Source organism: Orbicella franksi, chromosome 11 (genome assembly GCF_964199315.1).
Source record: "Orbicella franksi chromosome 11, jaOrbFran1.1, whole genome shotgun sequence".
NCBI classification, from domain to species: Eukaryota; Metazoa; Cnidaria; class Anthozoa; order Scleractinia; family Merulinidae; genus Orbicella; species Orbicella franksi.
The window spans coordinates 1,944,036-1,962,614 of NC_138155.1; the positions used below are offsets into that span (position 1 = coordinate 1,944,036).

At 38.8% G+C, this 18,579-nt stretch overlaps 2 protein-coding genes across 5 annotated transcripts; one reads left to right on the forward strand and one right to left on the reverse strand.

The window, feature by feature from the left end:
• Window positions 1-104: 104 nt before the first annotated feature.
• On the reverse strand, window positions 105-3,964 carry LOC145502781 (armadillo repeat-containing protein 10-like). Of its 3 annotated transcripts, XM_081482160.1 has the most exons (6): window positions 3,548-3,964; window positions 2,337-2,471; window positions 1,515-1,700; window positions 713-784; window positions 477-587; window positions 105-251 (listed from the first exon to the last, which is right to left on the reverse strand). In XM_081482160.1, the coding sequence occupies exons 1-6, from the start codon at window positions 3,887-3,889 to the stop codon at window positions 105-107; spliced, it is 993 nt and encodes a 330-aa protein (XP_081338286.1). In that variant the 5' UTR covers window positions 3,890-3,964. The 3 variants fall into 3 exon arrangements, with proteins under 3 accessions (XP_081338286.1, XP_081338285.1, XP_081338287.1); XM_081482159.1 differs by having other exon boundaries at window positions 196-587; XM_081482161.1 differs by having other exon boundaries at window positions 196-587; window positions 3,543-3,903.
• On the forward strand, window positions 3,907-17,329 carry LOC145502783 (gem-associated protein 2-like). Of its 2 annotated transcripts, none has more exons than XM_081482162.1 (11): window positions 3,907-4,087; window positions 4,271-4,358; window positions 4,732-4,821; window positions 5,170-5,226; window positions 5,626-5,699; window positions 6,164-6,233; window positions 6,773-6,817; window positions 7,323-7,391; window positions 7,943-8,053; window positions 12,419-12,477; window positions 13,482-17,329. In XM_081482162.1, the coding sequence occupies exons 1-11, from the start codon at window positions 3,981-3,983 to the stop codon at window positions 13,516-13,518; spliced, it is 807 nt and encodes a 268-aa protein (XP_081338288.1). In that variant the 5' UTR covers window positions 3,907-3,980; the 3' UTR covers window positions 13,519-17,329. The 2 variants fall into 2 exon arrangements, with proteins under 2 accessions (XP_081338288.1, XP_081338289.1); XM_081482163.1 differs by having other exon boundaries at window positions 4,031-4,087; window positions 4,162-4,358.
• The last annotated feature ends 1,250 nt before the right edge of the window (window positions 17,330-18,579 follow it).

The window sequence follows — 18,579 nt, forward strand, 5'->3', positions numbered from 1 at the left end:
CTGTGAATGATCATTGAAACGACAAATTTACAGATTTCTTACAACAAGTTTTTTTTAATAGTTTTACTTTGATGTAATACATTGTTTATTTTCCCAACTTTCCATCAAGTTCCATACATCATTCTAAAAGCAAATATACTCTGGAGTGCTCTCTTCGCTTGTGACTGAATTTCATCATTCGGATGATCTAGCAGCCCTGTTAGCTCTCCATACAATACATTTACATGTTCTGTTATCTCTGCTTGTTGTTGCTACAAGAAAAAATAATGAATGCATTAATTATTTGATGGTGAGATGATGAGAGAAAAATGCTTACATTGTTGTCACACAAGTAAAGGTGGCAAGTAGCCTCCTACGCAGTTGCTCTTTGGGTTCGTCATGCAATCTTTCTGCCAGGAGGAAGATTGCATGACAAGCCTAAGAAAGCATTTGCTTATGAGGCTAGGTGGCAAGCAGTTCTTTGAAAACCAAAATACCTCTGTATACTGATCAGGACTTGCAAGTAAGTTGGCTGAGATTGTAACAGCTCTTAAAACAATGTCATCTTGATTGTCTGGGAGCATAAATGTCTGGAGAATAAGTAGTGGCTGCAAGAAAAAGAATTAAACAAACCACATTTAGTCTCGACTCACTTTGTCATCCAGTATACAAAATTTAATGAAGACCAGTTTTTTTTTTTTCTGGACAGCCACGTTCAGATGTATCCACAAACCTTAAATTCCAGTAATCCTTCCAGATTATTAACATTGCAAGACAAGTTTACTAGCAGTCTCAAAACCTCTCTCTGACAAAAATCAAGGAAAGCTATGATCAAAATGATGATGTTTAAATACAAGTCATAACATTGTTATTGTACATACATTACAGTGATATCAAGCAAGTTCTTTGTGTTAATAATCAAATGCATGTTTTAACACAATAATATTTCTTTCTCAATGATACTAAATGCTAACCAAAATTTGTTGAATGAATCTAAGCTTTTGCATTAAATGAGAGTGATTTTATTTAACCTGTCATACCACATTTAACAAGAATATTAGGCTGGGGACAATTTATAGTCGACTACTGTAATCAAATGAAAATAGGAAAATTGGCGTCTAATTGTGTAAAAATCATTTCACAGGTCATGTAAAATCACTCTTCTCACACACCACTGGTAGCCATGTCAAGCCAACCACCACCGCCTGATCTTTATTGAAAAATTTGAAATCAAAGCTAATACAAGTAGCATTATGTTAAAGACCAGAAATAATGAAAAAAATTCAAGGCTTGTACATTATACTGGCATTGTATAAAAACTCTGGGTGGGTGGCCAGGAAAGTTGGTAATGGCCGACGCAACAGAAATAATGCCACCTCACAGACTGCAAGGAGGCTCCAGTGGTGTGTGAGAAAACATTCTTCACTTATTTCCTTTCACTCAGCCAGTGAAAAATTACTCATAATTTCTAAAATACAGTACTGGTAGCCTAAATGTTTCTGGAAAATATTCGTGTGAGTAACAATTCAGTTTACCTGAATTTTTCCTGAGAGAGATTGAGAGAGCATATTGAAGAAATCTTGTACCCCTGTCATGATTTCATCATGTGCAATATTTGTTGCTGACAAATTAACGAGGAGCCTCAAATGTTCTATTATCATGTCTTCATTACTGAGAACATCACAGTATTCAATGTTTTTTATCACATCAAGAATGCTGCCCTGGAAGATAAAAGTAACACTAAGATAAAACTACAGTACATATTTTTATTATTTTGCATGTCCCATCAATAGGGTGGTTTTCAACTGAGTGTCATAAAACCAAAACAAATGCAATTACTTACCAATTAGACTACTTAAAGCGGTTCTCAATTGAGAGTTGTAACACCAAAACCAAACCAATTACTTACCAATAATTATTAGACTACTTAGGGTGGTTTTCAGGCGAGTGTCGTAAAACCAAAACCAAAGTAATCTCTCTAGCCAATCAAAAAAGACACATGATACAGTAAACCATCAAAATTTGAAGTAATTACATGTATGTCTAGCTAATGCAAAGAACAGCAAAATGCATGTGAACATGTCACAATTAGTTTTGGTTTTATACTTCTGACTGGATGAAAAAGTGATGCAATACTTTTAAGCCATTCCTGTAGCATAGAAAGTGCAAAACCAATTACTTTTTTGACACTCAGGTGAAAACCACTCTTACTAGTCAATCTCAAACCATAGTAAAACAAAAACCAAAACCAAGGCAACTGCCTGATTATTCGCGACACTCAATTGAAAACCGCTCTTACATGCTGAATTAGTGATCATATTGATATGACATTATGAATCACTGTACATTTCCATTACCTTTAAACTTTCTTGATTTTTTTCATTCATTGCCAGGTTGGACAGAACCTGGGCTGCCTTGATGTTGATATTTTCACTTGGGTGTGTTAAAAGGGCCACAAGCCGTTTCAAACCTCCACACTCACGAATCAAATTCTGCAGATTGAATGAAAAGGTTACCAGTCAACATGTGCTAAAAGTTGCTTGATACAGTCATTCCACACTTAGGGTGACGTACCAGTGAACAGGAGTGTGTGAACAGACTGCGGGGTTGGGAATGGGCTGAAAACAAAATGCTCCAACACATTCCAATTCTTAATACGGTAGAAGCTCACAATCCTTGGGGAAGGTCAGGAAAAGGTGGGGGGGGGGGGGGTATTGGGAATCTCCCATAGAAAACTGTCAGAGTAATGTATTGATCAAATAAAGAGATCACCCCCCCCCTCTTCATATCCCAGACATTTGACCAATTTCTTGTGCCCTACATGTAGAAGACCAAAATATGATGTCAGTGGTTCCTATGAGGTGGGGCATTTGACACCACATAGAATTTGAAATTTGTTCAATTTAGAAATCATTTAATAAGAGACAAAACCGAATTTTTCTCTAACATAACATTGTGGCTCAAAAAGAAAAAGGCTTGTTTAGGATAGGAACGTGCACTACCCATCAGGGACTGGACCAGAGAAAGTGGCAGAAATCGAGCCTAGAAAAGAAAGGCCCCCAAAAGCTTTTTGCTATGTTTAGGTTTGGGTTAATTAGGATAAAAGCAAAATCATTGCTTGCAAAAATTTAATCGAGACATGAGATACAGTGGAAGTTTAACATGGGTTTTCAAGGGTGATTTTTTTTTTTCTTTTCCACGTAGTAATAATTGTTTCTGTCACGTACATGGATGTTCCAGGGGTAGGGGCATTTGATCACCTAGTGTGACCTTCAGGTGGGGCACTTGAACACCATTTTTGCACCAGGGTAATGGGAATTCGACCAACCAAAAATTTAAAATATCAAATGTCAGGGAAGGGGGGTGGGTGGGCTGAAGGCGGGTATTGAACTTTGAAATTGACTGGTAGATAAGCCTTGTAAAATGTGAAAGGAGCTCCTAGCAGGAAGATACTGTTATTGGAGGAATGAGATCATCCAGCTCAATAACCTAAATGGTACCTAAATATCCTGACGGTGCTCATTTTGGATTCATACCACGCACACAATATATCAGTCCCCCACCTTACTTGGTTTGTCGTAAACGCAGAGCAGTTGAGAAGAGCAGCAAGAAGCTTCTCTAACATAAGGTCGTCCACCCTTTCCAGCATTCCCAATAAAGAAGATATCGTCCCTTTTCCAAACTCTCCACGTCCGTTCTCCTTCAAGATTTCCGCGAGCCCTAACTCCTCGCCGAACGAACTCAGTTCCTCGCGTTTTCCTGTCGAATCTAAAACACTTGGAGTACTTCCTTTCTTCCTCTTTTTCTTGTAGTCTCTCGCATAATACAGACTGATTGCTAGTGCAACCGCTACACATGCAGAACAAAAGGTAAAAACAAGAACCCTTGCGCTCTTTCCGGCAGATTCCATGTTGGATCACTTGATACGTCATGTAACAGACATGTAAATCAGGTCCTGGTAGCCTCGCCTTTGAAATTAAGGGGCGGTGGCAAGGGCAAACATGGAGCCCGTCTTGGGAACTTTTGAACATCAGGGCCTCGAAGATGTCAATGAGTTCGATAAATCGAAGCTTCCGTCTTCTGGTTACGAATACCTCAGGAGAGTCCAGTAAGGAAAAGAAATTTGAATGTTGTTTTGGTCAAAGACACTGCATATTTCATTGCTATTCACTCTCTTCTCAGCTGTTCGTTCTAGCAGACAGTGACACCGGGACTGTTGGCGAACAGCTTGAGCTGAAATTCAGATGTAGGTAAGCTGCGGCTTTATGAAGATTTTCATTTTTCCCTTCAGTCTGGAAGCAATGCAGTGTCCTGATGTTGTTGTTGCCAATCTTGACACAAATGGCTTCTCAAGCAACCAGACGGTTCATGTGAATGAGGTACAGTTGACTCAAACTTGTTTATACTACATGTAGTAAATTAAAGACATCAAACAAGTAGAGATTTAAAATCGAGAAAGGGCGAGATAGTCCATTAAACTCATCAAGTCACAGTAAAAATACATACCATTTATAATACAGGGTTTTCACCGTCGTAGTGGGTTGACCTGCACATCTTTAAAACCTCTGTCTTGAATCCTTCCTGTTAATCTGCACCTCTTTTGTTCTTTGGGCTAGGGGTATTGTTTGTGTTGTTTCTCTATTTTTTGACTGGCCAATTATAAAGAATCTTGTAAATGGTGCAGGTCACCTCCTCTCATCAGCAAAAGGAATGAAATAGTTGCAATACAAGGTGTGTTGCTCTGTTCCTCAGAAATCTGGTTGGTCGCCAGCGCCAGCAGGATTTGCTCCCTCTATTGATTGGCAGATGCAACAAGCAGCTGACTTTGCAGACATAAGACAGGTACTAGACAACATGGAAAATATTTTATTTGTGCTCTTTAGATTTGCATACAGCTGTATAAGAAAAATAAATTGATGCAGGTTTGATACTTCCAGATACAAGAGAGAACAGCCATTTAAAAAAAGAGAGAGAGAAAATGTGGAAGAAATGGAACATATACCCACACAAGTATACAAACAGGAACACACACAAACAAATAATGATATATAATATTGATACTGAGAATGAGACTGGGTTTGAGACTGATAATGATAATGATAATGATAATGATAATAATGATAATAGATGAATAGGCCATTAATCAGTACAAATGCTGAGTTTTTATATATTTATTGTCTTTCAATTCAGAAATTTGTTCATCATAGATCAAAGTTGGATAAAGTAGATTCAACAGCAGTTGTCCTGGTAAGATTATGAAGTTTTGCTAGGTGAACAAGGGAAGCTTTTTTAACCTGCTTGTCAGAGTTCAGTGGTGTTTTTACGTACACCTGTTTATGCACATTAGCATTATTGATTCAATCATCAACTTATCTCCATTTATTGCAGCCAAAGAAACATTTATACTGAAGCTATCATGTTAGTGCTTCCACATAAGTTATGTTTCCATAAGCTTACTTAAGATAAGTGATTCACAGTACTGTACATGTATGTTGCAACATACATACATGCAACATCTCTCACACAGTGCATAGATTAAAAACCACAGCCTCGTACAGATGGCAGTTCAGAAAACATCTGGCACATAAGGCTAAAATAACCATGCAATTTAAGCAACTAGTAAGCTCCTTATTATCCATTTAACAGCCAAAGAAAAGTGACCAAATGGGATGGTGCAGTTTTTGCCTTGGACACCAAGTAGCATCAAAAATAAATGGCAGGTATAACTTATTATTTTAAAGATTATGCAACTTATAGCATGCCATAGAAAATACAGCCAATCAGAATATGGGAAAGTTGTTGTTTAAATGATGGTATTACACCCAACCTTCTCACTGTGACTGCCACATAGATAGTGCTGGCAAATGTATTTCAAGGCTCATGTGTATACAGGTACAGTGTACATTGCACCAAGTAAATATTACAGTCAAGTGTCATGTGGGATATTCCATGGCAGATTCTTCAAAAATGTTGCATAACTAGACAAGTATGCTAAATTTTAGCAAGTGCTTCACACTGAAAAATGGCAAATGACATGTAGGAATTATGAATTGATCAGCTACAATGATTGTTGATCAATACATTATTTATAGTTAAGGTAACCGTTGTATTTGATTTACATGTACATGTCGGGCACTTTACTTGCTCAATAGGCAACATTATAAAGTCATTTTTCATTAAACAGGAAAGGCAGTAAGAAAACAGAAAATGGCGAGTACTTGTCAGGTGGCATTGATTCGTCAAGCACTAATCAGGTGATTTTGATCAATTTTGCTTATTGTAGATGTATATTTTTTAACCCATTGACTCCCATGCCACCTGTAACCAGCTGTGACGAGCATTGGCGTTTGTTCCACTTCTGATTTCATCACCTCTGACCAAAATTGGCATTATCTATGCTCAAGTTCTGCGGGAGAAAAGAGCTTATCAATGATAACCAGTTCAGAGTGATCACCTCAATGGAGCCTGAAATATGCACAAAAATGCACAGAAATTTCATTGAAAAACTCATAGCAAATATGTGAGGTTGTTGAGGCCATTGTGGGAGTTAGCAACCTCCATTAGGCAGGCTTGTCTATTTGTTCACACTTCTGTCACTTCTCTTTCTTGTTTACATATACGCTGTATGCTGTCAGTATATTTCAGAGTTTTACACCTTGAAGAAGTGTTAGAAACCAGACCTGAAGGATTTCATAATTGCCTGTCTTCATGCATGCAGATTGGTAGAAAGGCTTAAAATAATGTCGTTTTGAGGGTGTTATGCCTCAGTTAACCCTTGATGTTCCTTTTGCAGGAAGGTACTCCACCACTGCTTAGTGTTCTTCGACAAATTAATCAAGTAAGCTTAAGAAGTGGTATTATTAACTTAAGTAAAGAACTTACCAGCACTTAATTTTTCTCTTAGTTTTCATTTGACATGAAGTCATCTGAGAAATATTGGTACCGACAGCTTCTGAAGAAAAAAAACGAGCTTGGAATGTTGGTTGTTATCCAAAGCTACTCTCCTCCCCAATTCATGGATTTGCCAGTATCCATTTTATTTGTATGATTGTAGAAGACAATGTTGTGTCATGCCAAAAAACATATCACAAGCTCTATGAGCAATTTACAGAAAACAAACAAACCAACAAACAAAGAAATTGTAGGTTAACTGATGGGTGAACCTTTACAAACCACCGACTCTGCAACAACCAAGATTTTTCATCCCTTGCCAGGTATGACTTATCGGAACCTTCCATCAATGGCCTGTTAACTGTAATGAGGATACCTTTTACCATGGGGATCTCAGCTCAGTTTGGCTTTCAAGCCTGTGAAAAGACGTAATACTGTGATTTATCTTCCAGGCCACTTTATTACAAGTTTTAGAATATCATGTGGAATGGTTAGAAGAAATTGGATTTTCACACAATCAGGTAATTCACAAACTAATGTAGATTCATCCAAGCCTTTGCTGAAGTTAGACGCCCTTGTTAGAAATCTTGTTAAAGCAAGCTGAACATTTTACAGGACTGGTAAGTTTTTTTCTTGCCATTTTTTGTGCTGATTCTAAAGTAGCCGAGTACCTGGAAGAGGCTTAGGTAGAGTAATAATGGTATAATAGTAACCTTTATTTGACTTCGGCAAATCGTTTATAGCACATTGTTAACGATCCCAACTGGCTGGAGGGAAACCAGTTGGCTATTTACAAGCGTGATCGAGGATTTGAACTCGGGGCTACCGAGAAACAAATCCAGGTAGTGATCAGAGCGGAACTCGAACCCGGTACTCTAACGTGCTGACCACTCGGCCACGCTGCCTCCATATTTAGTCAAGAGTCAAGTTTAGCCTGATTCTCAGACGGTCCAGGTCATTCGCGGCCAAGCACTCTCTCCCTGGACTTTCTGACAATCAGGCTAAGGGCCAAGTAGCAACGTCTTTATGTGAGTTGTCAAGGGGTGCCACCAAGCAATTTTTTTTTCTGCAGGGACGATGGTTTTACGCTCTTCTAGTTTGCCTGGAGAAACCGCTATTGCCCGAAACCACGTCTTTACTTCGCACACTTGCCAGGCTTTCTGCGACTTTGAGAGCGTCACTGGTATGTTTCTTCTCTTTTAGTTCTATTTTATTCATTTCTCTAGCATGAAGCGGCTAGCACTGGGCTCAAGGCTGCTCCCCCTGGATGGGATGCTATTCCATCGCTGATTGCTCCAAAAGTGTCACTAGGAGACCATGGCTCCTGATGTCAGGTATCAACCGGGGAGAACAATTTACCTCGTTTTGTTTTTCCGAATCATTTACCCTGAGAGCAGTAGGTTTCTCCTACGCCAAACGAGAGAGAAAGTTTCTCTCTTGCTCGGCGTAAGTCAAACCAGCTGCTCGCAGGTTACGTAACAATTCGCTTGTTCCCGGTCATACTGCCGTGTGAAGTGAGGCAGCCGGGTCGGAGTCCATCACACTTGCCTTCAATACACTGAGCTATATATAAGGTGTGACACCACATGAAAGAGAAAATTGACACACCAGCTACCCTTAGCACTGCTCTTCCCACAAATTGTGCGTTTACCGTTAATAACGTTCTTATTCGAGAGCAGTTAGCCTTCTATATTTTGCTGCCGCTGACATACAATTAGCTTCCTACGCAGACGCTCTCAGGGCACATCACGCAATTTTCGCAGGGGGGAAAATTGCGTGACGACCCAAAGGAAAACTGGAAAGGCATTTTCTAATCAAACAATCAGCGGTAAAACAGGCGCATGGGCCTAACAACCAGTTTCCTTTACTTTGATTGGCTGCGCTGTTGTCACATGGAGTGTTTCGATGGTAACGGGACTTTAGGCGCTTTCCATTGGTCCGAAGGTTGCGGTTTGCATTCCCAGTGGCGAAAGGTACCGCATTTTCCGGAATTTCTCTGGAGAAAACAGACTCGCGAGCTTTTACCAAATTTTCGACAATTTCTCACCGGCAATTTCTGTTCCGTGTGATTTGTTTGAATGGTTCGCGTTTAATAATTTTCCGATTTTCCGGAAACTTTTGAAGGAAATAATTCCCGCACCATTTTCCGTTTCACAAGTTCCGAAATTTCAATAGATCAAACGGCTTTAGCAGTGAACAAATCTAGAAATTTGGCATTCTCCCATGAGAGATGTTCCTTGACCTTTGTTTCGACGTCACGGTTTCTTCCACAGCGCTCAACACAGTAGCTCCTTTGTTTGGACCATTTCACTTTCATGCGTTAAATTAGCCTGCGAGGAGGTTCACGTTGGAGTACAAGCGCGCGCCTCTTCACCAGACTCCTTCCCGCCGGATCGCTTTGCTCTTCACCGCTAGCGCGCGTGACTCAAACGTGAGCCTGCTCGCAGGCTGGCGTTAAGTTTGTACGTAATGAATCCTCCGTTTACGTAATTCTGCACTCCCATTTCCTAAACTTTTAGTTACTAACACGTCTTTTAAAACTGTTACTATCAATTTAATACCTGAACCATGTGATTTATACGTCATTAATCCTTTGTTTACGTCATTTTGTATTCACGTCTTTTAAACTGTTAATTACTATAAACGTCCGTAATCCGTTAATAATACTGTTATTTTCGATTTATTACCTCAAACCACGGTAACACAGCTTATTTTTGATACCAGTTTCACTAATGACGTATTAAAGCTGCTGGGAGAAATTCTGTTTTGATCGGGCCTTTATCCACAGGTCTCCCAAGCCTCTTGGGAGCCGTGAACATTTTAATTTTTTACACTCAGTTACATAACACTGCTTTACGGAACGAAATATCCTAACATATCTCTAAAACTCGCTGAAATCGATTTGTAATGGCCTCCAAACGTCACGAATACTTGAAGTAAGACATTCTTATTACGCATTTCAAACTGCTGAGCGATCGCTACATTCTCGTACCAACTCTTATATTTATGCTGTGTTATGCAACTTTTTGTAATATTTAAGAAATGTTTCTATCGAGTCATAAAAACACGAGTGGAAGTTTAGGAGAACGAGAAATGCTGTGGGAACACGAGCCGCAGGCGAGTGTTTCCACAGCTTTTTCGAGTTCTCCCAAACTTTCATGAGTGTTTCTATAACTCGATAGAAACACGGAGAACATGTTTTCTATTTCTTTTAAAAAACACCGCGACGAAAAAAAGAAAAACAACTTGTTTACTTGGATCATCAAAATGTAAATTCTCTTGCTCGCGCGATCATTACGTCAACAACTCGTGCTAGTTCTGTGTTTCCATCGAGTTATAGAAACACGATTTTTAACCAATCAGCGCGCGTATTTTCTTAGGTCTGTTTTCTAAATTGAAATGTTCACGGCTAAGGTGCAGCTTGGTATACCTGTGTTTTTTTTCGCCTATAAAAACATGTTTACCACACCGAAATCAGCTCAGCTCAGCTAAATAGTCAGCGAACCGTCAAATATATTTTCTCGGCAAGATTTTCAACGGATTTCCAAGAACGATCACTAACCATGAGCATGGTAATTGATATCGATAATTTGCCACATTTTACGGCAATATTTGAAGAAATAGAAAGGCGAAGCAGAGAAAACAGAGAAAACAGACCAAGAGCATTCACCGCCGAGGAAGCCAACACAGCCAAAATTCACAAAACGTTAAGAAAAACAACATCCTTGGCAGTTACACAACGAGAGTCAACAAAACGCAGCACATTCGGACGCAGAGCGAGTGATCCTGCGTCCAGTAGCAGTGTTAGGGTAATTGAACCTCGCGTCCGTATTCGGTGCGCGCCATGTCCTTTGATCGATCCTGCCAAATTACAAGACGAGCTTCGACTGACTGAAGCCGCAAAGAAACCGAGTAACGAGGAACTCGCCTTGCTGTGCGAGGACATTCTTAAACCTCTGGATTTTTACTCAATTCTTCACGAGCGAAGAAGAGAAAGCGAAGACTTGAACCTGTGACATGGAACTTCACGAAAAGTGAGACAAATTTCATTGTGAACAAGATACTTTCTTGGCGAGTGTTTTTTTTTTTTTTTTTTTTTTTTTTTTCGCGTCGTAGTGGAGCAAACGATAGAAATGTTGAATACCAGTTGTGCATACTGCGTCAGAATTACGTGAAGAATTTGTTATAAATTAGAGTAATGAAAAATGTACTTCTAATTGCAATTCCGTCACTCGATGTTACATCGAATAGGAGCCGCAAATGAAGTGTATATTAGCTCGTAAATACGTTTTTGGGTGTATATGTATCTCTTATAATTTAGTTTGAAATCTTTGTGACGAGGTCTTCTTTTCGGCGCTTGCAGTAGTCCGGATTTGTTGTTAATTTGATGAATTTATATTGTGAATATAAATTTTTGCGAGACAAGTTGTAAAATTAATGAAAATTATTATACAGTGGTATGGCGTCTATTAGGTTATGAGTCTCCTGGAAACGCAAATCTTTGTCAAATATTTGCCATTTACTTACGAACGAAAGCTCCTCTCGGAAAAAGCTCTTTGATAGCATTCAAAATAGCTGTGAAAGGTTTTTATGTCTTTTTCTTGTTTTTGTGTTTTTTGTTTGTTTGTTTGTGTTTGTTTTTGTCTATACTGTAACAGCCAAAAACGACGAACGTATGGATGTTGTCGTGGTTTTAGAACTTGATTTGTGTTACGAGTATCGTTGTAGAGCAGGGTTGTTTCCAGACAGAACTCCGGATCGCCGGTAACAGCAACAAACTGATTTATTTCCGTAAGGTAACTTCGCGAATTTACAGCACTAAGCTTCTTCAAATTTGAATCAATCTCTTTTACAGCAGAACCTCTCGCTCTAATATACATGAGGCTTAAAGTTCTAGAAACTTCTATTACAAGCTAAATTAAGTAGTTTGACACAGTTTCTAATCTGAGTAATTACATAAGGATTAGAATGTTCTGGAATGCTCTTACACAAATTGGTCACGGCTGAATGACTTCTGATTCTAGATTGTTCTAGAACTAGACGTAGATAATTTTTCGTAACAATATGCAATTATTTTTATGTGCGGTTTAGTCTTCTGTGGTATCCATATTTCGCTGCAGTTTACGTTCTTTAAACAGTTACAATGTGCCCCGTACATGACCCTACATAACTGACTGAAATCGTGCTAATAGTTAATGAAAGATACTGTCAAGTTAAGTACATTTAAGTACTGTACTGTAAAATGACTCTTACAAAGTTGCCAGAAAATTTCATGGTTGTTAGTTAGCAAATCTCGAAAGAGGCGATCTCGCGTCATTCAACTGAGAATGAACGCTGTTGCCGTGTTGTTGTCGCTTCCGGTAGCCTGTGCAGAATGAATTGTTTTGCTTGGTGAAGGGAGGGGAAAACGCGAATTTGAAAAAAAGGCGCACGACAAAAAATCTGAAAGTTTGGGTTAGCTTTTTTTCCACAGAGGGCCTTTTAATTCCCTCTGGTAGAGGGACCTCAGAGGAGCTGAGAATAATGATGTGCCTAATTAATATTTTAGGAGTCTCCATATCACCAGCTGGTTACACCGCTGAACTTGATTATCACACTTGTTTCAAGGTATAGTACATATCATCCTTATTCTTTTATTTTATTATTTGTTTCTTTCAGAAAGCATTATGGAAAAAAAAAAAAATAATAATAGTAATAAAAACTAGAAAACAGTGTCTGCGCTTTCTGTTTGATCTTCGTACTCTGTAGTTGACCGAAAGATGATAATTATACCTCCCAACTCAAACACGTTTAACGTGTCACGTGTCATGGGTCAAAACGTACTAACTTCCTTTGAAAACAGCAACTTGAACTTTCGACTCGCACGTGATCAGGTCGTGCACCTTGAAATCAACAGCACATTTGTTGTTGTGCTAGCTGTTAGTTTTTCCTATTGTTGATTTGGGAGGTATAACAAAATACTAAATAACTAGCCCCACCGGAAACAGTGAGTTTTGTTTCCCTTGTGGCCAGTCATTAAGTGCTTGTTATTCTCCAAAGAATGTCGGAGCTTTTGAAAAATCGTCCCGTGATTTTATTCCCCTCGGAATACTGTTATACGTTATACAACCTGATACTTCAACTTCAACTTCACTTTGTTTGCACTTACATTTTGAAATTACAATATTAGCATAAAAGAGAAAAAAAGACACGTACTAATACTGATTCTACAAACAGTGTGAGTTGAGCAACATACTCGAAGGTCAAAAGGTTTTCATTAAAAAATATCAAAAAGTCCTGTTAACCAATCGGAATATTTCATGGACACTCGAGTGAAATCACAATGTGGCCATATTGTTGTGGGAGCCTGTGAACAGGCTACGGCTTGAGGGCTAAAAAGGATCTGGCTGAGGGTAAGTTGCCTAGGGCAGAATGGGGTGGGGGAGAGCCTCTTCACAGGCTATACCGCCGTAAAGATACATCAGGTCGTTTGGCGACCTCTCTAATGAAAACCGCATGCCATGCTCGTGTTCCCTGTCAGAGAGTCAGAGACTGCACGAAGCTGTTCTTGGGACTCCTCAGGGCTTTGAGCATTGCGCTTTATTCAGTTCTACGTTTATCACTTTTCACAGGTATTTTGGGCAGAGTGACTTAGCAGATCCCGGATGAAGGCGCATTACTCCTCATTAAGACACAAGTTACAAAGGCATTGCAGAGTAGTTGGTTTGCTTATTTTTGGCAGTGTCCCAACGGTTGAGATTAACAATACCTTTGGCCATCGCTTGAAATGTCACTCAAAGTCTAGTAAAAAGCTGTAGAGAGCGAACTCTCCATAAAATACGGTGACCACGTTTGTAAACGACCAGCTAGTCTAAGCGGCCACGGGAAACTTCTTGATGTTAGCCTTGCTCAGGTGAAACATACCACTGACCTTTTCACCCAAGAGTGGTCCTGAAAACCTCTTAACCTTGAAATTTGTCATTTATTCGATTAGTTAGTAATAATGCAACTGCCAGCACTAGTACTACTATCAATAGCGTTTTTTGAGGGCATGTAAGGACGAGGCCAGGAGAGCGAATCTTGGACGTGAAGAGAAACGTGTCGTCCACGGTTAACTTTACACACGGCATTTCCTCTCAGTAACATCCGAATATTTAATGCTCAAGAACTAAAACAATGTTATAAAAGTAGCTACAAAATAAAAAGACCTTTATGTAAACTAACTACCAATTCGAGTACAAAATAATTAAAAGTCAAAGTTCTCATTTTTATGGATGCCGTGTGTTTCATTCAAAACTGAACTTACGTAATTTGCCCAACGTCTTAGATAAGGCTATTTCAGCGAGGTTGAGGTAAGGACCGATTTATTTCGTAATTTCGTAATTTATAACTAGTTGTGTAAATCTCTTGCATTGTTAAAATCCTGATATAGAGGAAACCAACAAATATACATTCGCCACACCTTTTTGTTGCCATGGAAAAATTTTCCACCAATTTTTGCCTGTTTGATTTTCGTCAATACTCTTAGCTTTTGTCTTAATGGCGCCATAGCGACTGAATAGCGGAATGAAAAAAATATTTACCGCCAAACGAGCGGCTTGTTTGATGTTCGAGACGCTTTGAAATCATCGCTCAAACTGTCAAAGTGTAAGTTCTCCTCAATAATTACTTACCATTTTTCATAGTGCTTGTGAGAATTTGGCGGCAAGATCTTGTGTTTTACTGCTCGCTTAGTTTATTCTCCTTAGCTCCAGCCTGGAAATGCCTTGTATTCTTAGGAGAAATTAATTCTTGGTTATTGCTTGAAATGACAAATTTATGTAATACCCGCAAAAAAATCAACTGAGAGTTGAACACAGTGAGCAATTTGTAGACAGCAATTGTAGAATCGAACCACCGAAGATTTATTTTCGACAAGAATTTAAACCAAACTCCAAAGCATCGGCAGCATGAGTATGGTTATCGATATCGATAATTTTCCAAATTTTTCGTCAATATTTGAAGAAATAGAAAGGCGAAACAGAGAAAACAGAGAGAACAGGCCGATAGCGTTCACCACCATGGAACCTAGTAGGGCTGAAATCTGTAGCCGAGAAAGGAAACCAAGATCGTGCACAGTGATACAACGCGAGCCGACCAAATGTAAACCAAACCTTGGCCGTCGAGCGAGCGATCCGACCGGAACAAGGCTCATTGCAGCTCCTTCCCGTATCCGAATTCAAAGCGCGCCGTGCCCGTCAATCGATCGCGCCATATTGAAAGACGAACCTCGACTGACTGAAGCAGCGAAGGAATTGAGTAACGAGGAACTTGCCCTGCTGTACGAGGACATTCTTAAACCTCTAGATTTTTACTCCATTCTGTTTACACGGCTAAACCTGGCAATTGACAGCAAATGAACTGTTTTGTCCGGAACCTGGACTTTTTGAAACGTAAGTAAACTTTTGTACACCTTGTTCAAGACATGGGACAGTCTTGCATATTACAGCGAAAGATTCGTTCCTTTGGGAATCGAATCAGATCAAAGCCAGAGGCACGTGCGCTTAATAAGTTATTGTCAGTAGAAATTAATTATTAAAGGAAGCGAAAATTTTGTAGGTGGATGATGCTATATAGCCCGTCCTTAACTACTGCTAAATTAATATTTTACACTAGACAAAGGAAAACAATGGATGAGTGTCAAATAATATCGTTTTGTGAAGTAACTCGTTCGCGGATTAAGTACACCTTTTTTTGTTTTTCAAGAATCTTTTCTATCAACAATCAGCTTATTGTATTGATCGTGTTAGAACTAACTATGGCAAATTTAGTTTGCGCCTCTCTGGTTCTGTTTGGAGTAATTTGAATCAAGAATTACCTATAAAAGGTTTATTAAGTACCTATAATGCGCAATGCTGGCTTACTATTATTAAGTTTTTTTTTTTTGTTTTTTTTTTCGTTCCAAACAAACCTTCATACAAACGTGGTCTTATCATTAACTGGTATGGTTAAATTACTTTATTTTCTTTTTTTATCATCCACTTAACTCTTTGTTTGTATCGTATTTTTGTGTGTGTATTTCTCTCTTTGATTATGCATGTTGCAACCGAGGTAAACCGATAGGAAACCGAGCAATTTCAGTTTTTAATGGACAAAAACCTCGTACCAAAGTAACTTTAAGTATATTACAGTCCTTTTTGCATTTTCTGGGAACTCGAGAAAATAAATTTCAAAGTTAAAAGGAATTGTGCAATCACAGGTAAAATTTTATCATCATCATTTCATCAGAACTTTCAGTGTTTCCCATAAACTTCAACCGTTTGTTTTCGACATTTGGTGTTGTTAGAAGTGTAAACGTGGCTTGTAAATCATATTTTTTGTATGGCAAAGAAGTTTGCCATACAATGTAAAATAACCTCGGTACGAAGTTTTTGTCCGCGCTTGTCACTCGAACTTCTACCTACTCAGCTTGTTTAGTTTTCTTACTATTCCGAGTAATTAAGATAATTATTTTTATGCTGTTTTTGTTTTCGTTTCTTGTAAATCTGGCGAAATAAAATAGCTGGTTGTTGTTATGCGAATATTATGCGAATATTGAGAGGAAAATTAACGAAATTTTAAGAACCGGTTACAATATACCTAAGGCTGAGATTTTGAATAGAACATTTTTTTTTTTTTGCTTGTTGATATCACATTACGTTTTTAACTGACCCGTTTATTTTACCACTGAAAAATATGGTGCACAGTGCAACCAGAATACGAAACAAACAAAGTACGAGGAGTCTCATTTTGCTCATAGTCAGTCAGTGGCGAAACACGAGCGCGCGCGCAAAAATCACCTCGTCCTCGCGAGAAGAGGCGCAAATGGCAGGTGGCAAAAACAAATTTACACCTCATTAAGTGGTGTAATTTCTGCCATTACTGAGAGTCATTCTACTTCCTTTTTGTCGTTCACCGTAAGTAACATAAGTTTGTGACCTGCTGTAATTAATAAAATCTTTTTAATCAATTTATACCAAAGAATTAGAAGGGCGAAGCAGTGTGGATAGTATGAAAACGCAGCTTTGAAAGTATCAAATGCGGCGTTGTAATCATTGTAAGGAAATTTTTGTAGGTAACAGAGCGGTTTTTGATCGAGTGTCGAACGGAACTCGGAATTAATTTTACGTTAGTGTGGTCTGTTATTGGTGAAAAAGAAAATTGAAAAAAATATATCTATATATCCAGTACCGGTCAACTTTTTCACGCAGGTTCCTTTCATTCGCTTCAGTTATGTTCACATTGGATCATTACGATTCTAGTTTGCATCACTCCTTGAAAATCGCCCTCAACTGTAATCCATGTAATTTAAAAAGATTGCTGTAAATAATAGCAAGCATATACGAAAGTTTATGATGTAAGTGTAAGTCACATTAGTGATGTTTGTGTTCATAATAAATGTTATTTTTACGAACGTCACCGTTGTTTTTCTCTTACCGCTTTTATTACGGGTCTGAAATAAACTCACGGCTAGAGATTGAATAAAGTCATCTTTGCAGTGAAGGTTTTTGACTTGCATCGTCGAGTATTAATTATTCAGTGAAATGAAACGAAATTAAAGATTGTTCTTTAAGAGCTAGACTAACATAGAAGGGTCTTTCAGGTACACTTTCGTAAAAATTATAGTCAGAAACGTCGTTTTGAGACCAGATGATTAAATTAAAACACTGTTTATAATGAAAGTTTCCGGCTTTCCAAAACTTATCCCTTTTAAAAACAGATCCTAGATCGTTGAAATTTTCACGAGACGTTTTCAAGGCCTACAAGCCTTTGGGCCCGCATCCCTGTACCCTTACAGGATTAAGGCCATGACAGTGAAAATTGGAAGAATGGTAGCACGTCCAGAAATATTTCATTTAAAGTCCTTTACATGAAATGATGACCTCATATTACTTAGGTCGCGACCACACTAATGCGTTAAATTTTTAAAAGTATCCGTTTTCATCTTAACTAAAAGAAGCAAAATATTTTTCCCCACACTAGCATTTTCGGTTTCTTTTCACTTGTCCACACAAATTCGTTTTCATTTGAAAACGTATACTTTTTGATACGCTTTCGCCTACCGTCCACACTAAAACGCCCGAAAACGCTGATGGAAACGACATTGTTGTACCTCCCAACTGAAATACGCTTTCCGATTGGAGGAGAACGCGTCACGTGTGGTGGGTCAAAACTCACTAACTCCCTATGGAAACAACAACTTGAACTTTCGACTCGCACATGATCGGGTCGTGCACCTTGAAACCGCGGCAAATTTGTGAGCCAGCCGGTGTCAATCAAACGATTTCTTCGCGGTTTTTTTTTTTTTTTTTTCTTTCTATTTTTGAGTTGGGAGGAAAAGCACTTAATGACTGGTCCCGCGGGAAACAGCGAGTTTTGTTTCCCCTAGACCTCAATGTTTTGAGGGTCTCGGGGAAACAAAAGTCACTGTTTCCCTCCTCACTCACTTCTCACTAACTCACTTCTTTTTCCTAAAGTATTGTAATTTTCATCGCAAATGTGTATTAAGTGTCAAGAGTAAATAAAGCATTGTTGTTGTAGTTGTTATTAGTATATGGCCTGGGTAGGAGGGGCGAATGGGGCACCGTGGTTACCGCGCCCATATATTTGAACCCCGGCCTCCGTTTCGGACAGTTTTACCTGTTCCGACTAAAGGCTCATATCCTCTCGTTAACATTAGGCCGCTTAATAAGGACAAGGACAGATTTCTGT

Bases quoted from the DNA above. Each gene is read 5' to 3' on its own strand.
- LOC145502783 (XM_081482162.1), top strand. From the start codon at position 3,981: ATGGAGCCCGTCTTGGGAACTTTTGAACATCAGGGCCTCGAAGATGTC. The intron at 4,088-4,270 runs GTAAGGAAAAGA...TTTTCCCTTCAG, and splicing joins GAATACCTCAGGAGAGTCCA to TCTGGAAGCAATGCAGTGTC. The intron at 6,234-6,772 runs GTGATTTTGATC...TTCCTTTTGCAG, and splicing joins ATTCGTCAAGCACTAATCAG to GAAGGTACTCCACCACTGCT.
- LOC145502781 (XM_081482159.1), bottom strand. From the start codon at position 3,889: ATGGAATCTGCCGGAAAGAGCGCAAGGGTTCTTGTTTTTACCTTTTGT. The intron at 2,472-3,547 runs GTAAGGTGGGGG...TTCAATCTGCAG, and splicing joins CTGCGTTTACGACAAACCAA to AATTTGATTCGTGAGTGTGG. The intron at 588-712 runs GTTTGTGGATAC...TTTTTCTTGCAG, and splicing joins AAGGATTACTGGAATTTAAG to CCACTACTTATTCTCCAGAC.